Source organism: Branchiostoma floridae, chromosome 19 (assembly GCF_000003815.2).
Source record: "Branchiostoma floridae strain S238N-H82 chromosome 19, Bfl_VNyyK, whole genome shotgun sequence".
Lineage (NCBI taxonomy): Eukaryota > Metazoa > Chordata > Leptocardii > Amphioxiformes > Branchiostomatidae > Branchiostoma > Branchiostoma floridae.
In genome coordinates this window covers 8,008,416-8,015,460 of record NC_049997.1, presented here as the reverse complement: position 1 = coordinate 8,015,460, position 7,045 = coordinate 8,008,416, and the positions used below count along the sequence as shown (strand labels likewise).

The 7,045-nt window shown below is 40.4% G+C and overlaps 1 protein-coding gene across 1 annotated transcript in view; it reads right to left on the bottom strand.

Moving 5' to 3' along the window:
- Positions 1-1,681: 1,681 nt before the first annotated feature.
- Positions 1,682-7,045, bottom strand: part of LOC118406907 (ras-related and estrogen-regulated growth inhibitor-like) — a 26,870-nt gene continuing 21,506 nt past the window's right edge. Inside the window, exons 3-5 of the mRNA XM_035807301.1 lie at positions 4,571-4,627; positions 4,115-4,188; positions 1,682-3,733 (exon numbers count right to left, since the gene is read on the bottom strand). Coding sequence (XP_035663194.1) covers positions 3,209-3,733; positions 4,115-4,188; positions 4,571-4,627 — 656 coding nt within the window. The 3' untranslated portion in view covers positions 1,682-3,208. The remainder of the gene's footprint in view (positions 3,734-4,114; positions 4,189-4,570; positions 4,628-7,045) is intronic.

The following is a 7,045-nucleotide window of genomic DNA, read 5'->3' as shown; positions in this document are numbered from 1 at the left end:
GGTCTTCATTGAACGATAGATAGTACCTTTTTAATGCACTCATTACGTATAAGAAGTGATCTATACATAAATATAGGTGGCGCTTTGACGGATGACCAAGTGTTACATGGCCTCCTCGCGCGAAGGCTAGAAATCGGTCCTTTGTAGGTCAACTAGTACTTTTAGAATTCTTAATTATCATTATAGATATATTTGAACGCTTCTGGGCCTGTTTTGAGAAATTTTTCATTTACTATGAGCCGAAGGTCTTGATTTTAAAATTTTGTGTCAAAACCCTATGCGAGCCTAATCTGCAGTACCGCTCCCGGCCGCAACCAGAAAAGTGGCAAAGACGACCGTCAAGTTGTCAAATTTTCGTCTTTTTGGGAATGGGGAAATCACCAAAGGCTCGCAAAGGGGTTTAGATTGTATAGAAATTTTTGCACTTAAAGTGTTAATTTAATCCCTGTGCGCTTAGATGGAGTTGAATTTCTGACTTGAGAAACACAAAGATGAATTTTTAGATAAATTGTGATCTTTATTACACAAAAATGTGTAGTCTACCAACAAGCGCTACAATACTTAACGTTAATTCTTTACAAAACTGGGGACATATACATGGAAATATACGTCCACAAATGGCATTTATTTCCTTTACACTGCCTATTGGGTCTATTTTTGCTTTATTCATATCAACATTAAAGTTTTTCCACCTTTTAACCTTACCTAAATCCTACCTGCCCGTTTGCATAGACAGTGTATGCCAGGGCAAGTCATTCCTACACAAACCAACCAATACAGTTTGTTCAGTAGTTTATCATGTGCAAATCCCAAGCCGAATCACATTACAACTGACACATAGCATTTGAAAGTATTTGAGCCAGATGTCAACCGTGTATGTAAACTTTGATATAGTTCTAATCCCCATCCCAATATAGGAATGTGACAGAATTAGGGCAGTAAAACAGTCTATTTGATCATCAGAAGTTGATATAAATAAAGGTCACATGGGGACCACATGTTATATGAGTATTCTTACGTATGAGTCATCATGACAACTCTGTACACCTGTTATGTTTATTCATAAGGAGAGGGGGTAGTATGTACGTAATACTACGATATTGACAGATCTCTAGAGGTTTGGTACTGTACGTCTTGATACTTTCTCTCTTCTCTCTCTCTTTGTCTATCTCTTTCTCTATCACACATACACATAGCCATGCACAAACAGACATACACAAACTGTACACATACGCATACACATACACACACTTCAATTCTTTGTGTTGTGCTTCACTTTTGTTCATCTTTTGTATTCGAGAAAGACCATGTCTACTTGTGGAAGGATCTTCTGGGAAGGATAAGTATTACCACTCACCGATATGTGCCTCTACTCTTATCTACAAGTGTTGTGGTTGTGTGTCGGTTCTTTTAAGTGCACAGGGTGTGGTTATCCTCAAAGACAGGGCCATTAGACAACTCCGAAGAACCACTACAATCGTTGTAGTTGTGTGCGAACCTGGGCTCAGAACACCGGCGACTGGAACGGGCTTCGAACCCATTACCCCGTGATCCAGAAGAAAAACCTTCACCTTTTATAACCTTGACTTAAGGACGGCACTCCCTCGCCCTACTTCCAACCTTTAGACCGTAACTTTCCTAGCTATAGCAACAGTACACACACACACACACACTCATATATAAAGCATATAAAACAGTTTTATTGCCTTGTTATGCTCAACCCTATCTGATATCAATAAATCATTTACACCTACGTGTCATTTTATGACCTCAGGTATTGCCCCATTTACAACAACATGTACAGGCTTCGACATTTATCATCAACATTTATAGTATATCTTTACATACAAATATATTCTTATTTTTACATCTCATTTCTTCATTCTGTGATGTCTGTGACCTTTACTTGATTTTGGATTTTCAATTATTTGTCATTTAATGAAAATGGGGGCACACAGGAACTGTACATTTGCAACTAAGACCAGTATGTATGTATGGACAAAAATGCACACTGCACGAAATCTGATCTTCAAACATACCTTAACGCATGCGTAAATGTCTCCCTTTCCCACTAGAGTGAGGAAACAGAACTTAAAGGCGAACCTAAAAATCATATTTCATGCAATGTCACATGTAGACACCAACAGTCGAACTCGTAACATTTAAAGGACATTCGAGGAAAATCACAGTAGACTTGTTAACGCCTTTCTTAAAAGAAAATTTGTTTTGACAATGCTACAAGTTCTTGTAGAATGCGAACCGCTAACGTTTAATCTTATCACTTTTCTTTCACTAGAAATTTATGACCGTTTTACGTCAATGAAAGTACCTGTCCCCCCAAAACAAGCTTGTTTGACAACGGGGCGTGCTGCGTCTGATAACATTATGTTCTAAATCTGAAATCTGACATATAATGTCATTTCGTACCGGGCTACCCTCCAAGCAGAGGTTAACGGGGAAAATCGCTACCTTTTTCTTACATGCCGTTCTTTCCTGTCAGCTAACCTCGAGTGGTCAACAGAAAAGGACCGCATGTAAGAAAAAGGTAACGATTTCCCATCAACTTCTTCTCGAAGAGTAGTAACGTTAGTTCACCTTTATCCGTGGGGTAACCTATATTCGTTGTTTTTGAAAGTAGGGTATCCGGGCCATCAAGTCAACGGGCGGTGGTTTCAAACTGTAATATATTGAAAAAATTCAATTTGAAACCACCGTCCATCCAGATGATTTGCCTAAATGCCCCGTTTTTAGATACGACGAATACAGGTTACTCCATGGATAAAAGTGAACTAGCGTTACCAGGCAAGCGCGATGACAAAAACAGAAGAAATTGGAAAAAGGAATTTTAAGCGTTTGTTTCACCATCAATCTCGTGGATTCTGATCCATGTATGACATGGCGACGGTAGTTGTGTACGATCGTTTGCTATACAAATCTTGCAAATATTTTACAACTTACTATATTACAAACTGTCAGCGCAATACATTCGTATATCATATCCCATAACACATAGGTCTAGATTTTTACATATATACATTAATAGTGGCCGTTATAATTTGAGTTAATAGAGACAGTAGAAATATATTCAAATTGTTTACACGTACATTTGTCATTAATATTCGGCCTGATGTATACTACAGAAGAAACACATCTAAAGCAAATAAATAAGCGGACGTAATAATATACATATCTGTTTCTATGATTGTCCCTATTCACTGTATATTGCGGCTCTTCGTGTTGTTCTGGGAGTTTCAGTCATGACGTCCACACTGAACCTCCGATCAGACGACTTTTTCTTGTCTGAGGAAGAAAACAGCCTTCCGGAACTGATTCTTCTCCTCAGGTTGCCAGGCGACGCAGACGACCGGAACCTCTTCTTACACTCTCTGGCTAAACTGTCCAGAGCAGTTCTAACTTCTCCGTACGACTCTCTGGTGGAAACCTCGAAAAACAAACAGCCTAACGTTTTCGCCATGTTCTCCCCTTCATGCGCTTTCACCATTCTGTCCAACAGGAGATCCTTCTTGTTGCCGATGAGCATGACGGGAGGTTCGAACTTCCGGTCGTTCGATGACCCGACCTTGACCTTGTCGTTCTGCAGCCCGTGCACGTGGTTGATGAGGAACTTGATTCTGGTGATCTCGTCGAAGCTGCACTTGTCCGTGATGGAATACACGATGATGAAACAGTCGCCCCACCGGATCTTGTCTTCCAAGGTCATCGCCTTGTCGTCCTTGAAGAAAACAATTGAAAAGAAAAAAACGTAAGGCACTTTTAAACCAAATTTCAAACCAAACAGTCTCATCAGTACACTCTTTTCATTTTTTTTACAAAGCAATCGCCCTGAGTACCCCCTTTCGACAACACGAGTAGCCAACTGCACTCCCAATCGAGGGATGGCTGTTCAGCACTGGGAAAAGTTCTGTTGTAAACCGCTAGGTGCCGTTCATGTATGGTGACGAATGTTGTACATGAACGTGTGGCGATATTTTGAAGAAAAGGATCCGGAGAACAAAAGATACAGAGATGGTCCATTATGCACATGATACAGACATGTACTAACGTATACGTAACTCCAAACCATGTGTACTTAATATCAGGAAACACGTCGTACCTGTCCTGCTGTGTCCAATATTTCAAACTGGAGTTCATCCCCATCTACGTACGTGCTACACTTGTAGATTGTTTCTGAAACATCAAAAGTTGTAAAAGGTCACTAAATCATCCCAGACCAACGTATTCGATGTCCGAATACGTTTAACAGTCATATAGTATTGAAATAGAGGCGAGAGTTAATTGAAAACATAATCATCAAAACTCGGGCGAAAGTTCATTGAAAAAACAATAATCATAACTCTTATTGTATTGCCTGTAATTTTACTGTCAGCCGATAGATGACGTCTATGAATGGGCATGCAATGGTGGAATAAAATCACATTGACTTGCTGTCATTGTATTTTCTGATTAATCGACTGTCATAAAACAACGAAGTTCAATCAGACACAATGCATTTAGCATTTGAAAGAAAATTAAAAGAATACAAGTATACATGTGAAAATGTTTAACACACCTAACGTGGGGTCATAGTCCCCTATGAACCGCCTCGTGATGTACCGGACAACCAGAGCTGCAACAACAAAAAGGACATAAGTTCAAAATTTTTGATACAACACACAGACAGCATTGTAACTCACTGTAGAGGTAGAAAACCCTGTAGAAATGTGTTTTGTGAAGTAACAAGAAATTCAAACTTATCATATTCACAATACTAGTCATGAAAGTCCATCATCCCCCAAAAGATTCATTCTCTTTGTGCAATGTAAAAAGTTGCCACAAGGTGGCGCTTCTACGTGCAATTTGAGACTGACTATTATTCCCATTTTTACTTACTCATACCCTAAACCAAAGAGCGCACTTCCCCAAACGTCCATATGTTATCGAATATCGATTATGTTTAAACGCGCCATTGATTCAAGCCCTAGCCCTAGAAACAGTGCCAAGTGACGAAAGCGATGCTGTGAGTAGCTAGAACAGCTGTACAGGTCGGTACGGGACACGCGTCTCACATGATACGGGTTTACTCAGTCCGCCCTAATCCTCTCATTAAAAGTCCGCAGACGGATAAACACACCTCTAATCAGGTTTTAATGGATCCTTGGGGATCAGAGAGATTACGGGAACTGTCTGGGTAAAGATTAGATCACAAGATATATTTGTAGAGCATTCACTGGCGGTGGTCAAGTGGTTAGCCATTCATTTTCCACGTCAAAAGGTCGGGGTCAAATATCGGCCTTAAGTCATCAGCGTAACAGAGCAGAAAAGGAGTTCACCCGAAGTTAGAGTCTGCGAGCTACGAAGAGATCTTTTCGGCTGCATAGAGACTTGAGACTTGAAACATTTCGTTTGGTAACTGGTAGAGCATTCGGCTCGGAATCTATAGGTCCCGCGTTCGATACACACCGTGCCCCCGAAGTTTTGCCCTTGGGAAGTCTCTTTACACGACCTTCCTCACTTTACCCAGGTGTAAATATGGTTATTACCTTTCTTCGGCCGGGAAGGTAGAAGAAAAGACTACCTTTACCTCCTGGCTGTACTGTGTATGTAGCACTATTGATATAAGTGACTAACTTGAGTGCAGCGCCACATTGCCCTCGTCTATCCAAAAGCAAATAGAAACAAAATATTTCGCATACTTTGGCCTATTTCTATCATTCTGCTTCGGTCCACCAAGGGGTCTGGTAGAGACTAGTTTTCTGTCAGCAGCATGGATATCAGAAAACGGGACAAGTCTGGAAAAGGTAACAATCTTCTTCCCCCTAACCTCTACTTGGAGAGTACAGGCACGTATTGTTGTCTTCACACTTTCTTTATTATATCCTATTTTGACAGTCTCGGAAGTCAGCTGGCTACAATCACGTGTTCTTGGGTGGCCCGGTGTTGTTTCACATCTCAAGGTCAGAGTCTGACATTAAGGTCAAGACTTTTGATGATAAGATTTCTCTGATAAGAAAGTTATTTTCTAACAAGAAAGGATATTGCTAATTATGGCTATGATGTAAGGAACCAGCGATTCCAAGAATTTTTGTCATCGTATTTGCTGTTTTGGTTTTGTTTCCTCGTTCTTATTCATTAGACTCCATATCCATCTATTAACAAGGCATTTCTGGGGATTAAATCAGCACTACCTAGTCCATGTGAAAAAGTCAAAATACCAGCTAAACGAACTGTTATTTTGTTTTTAATCCAGCTATGTAACATCCATTGGCATAATACCGGTCGGTTTACTGCAATTTCTCAAGCAATGCTAATTTGGCAAATGATCAACGCATCATTTTCTCCAGTTACATGTTGCTGTTACAGCTTACCTTTGCCACTTCTTCTGTGTAAATTATTTTGTCTCTCTGGTCCTGCTAAAAACATAATATCGTAATTGGAACACACCGCGGAATTGCACGGAGAACGGGCGCGTGGTTGGAAGGGGGTGCACTATACCGGTCGAACGAAACACGGCACAATTAACTGCCGCTATGTACCTTTATACATCCTCTGTTGTTCCTTTCTTTCCTGTTAGTAGTTGTACAAAACAAAAATCTGCATGAGCATACAAAAAGTCATGAGAAAATGGGCGTATACTGACAAGAATTTTCATTTAATTTTGGTCCGTCACAACCGCTATGACGTAAAACTTTACTGCTGGCCGTAGCATTAAAAATGGCGGGAAAATGGCGGCGTACGTTCAATTTGACCCATTCAGCCGTAGATCCGGGCGATAATGCAACGGTTCCTCACACTTTTACACGAGTTGTAGGTCACCAAAAGAAATTCAAGATTGCTGTTGAATCATGCTCGTCTTGTGCCGTGAGCACATGTGATTATTATCTACAAATCTGGCGATGAACGTGACAGTGTGTTTGTCCCACGACGAGCTCGCCTGCCCCGAAAATGACCTGAAAACTTTTGGCCTTGTTGTCTTCGAATGCATTCTTATCGATGCTTTGTAAATTATGTATTGGACACCTAGATTTCTGAAGTGTGCATACCTCAG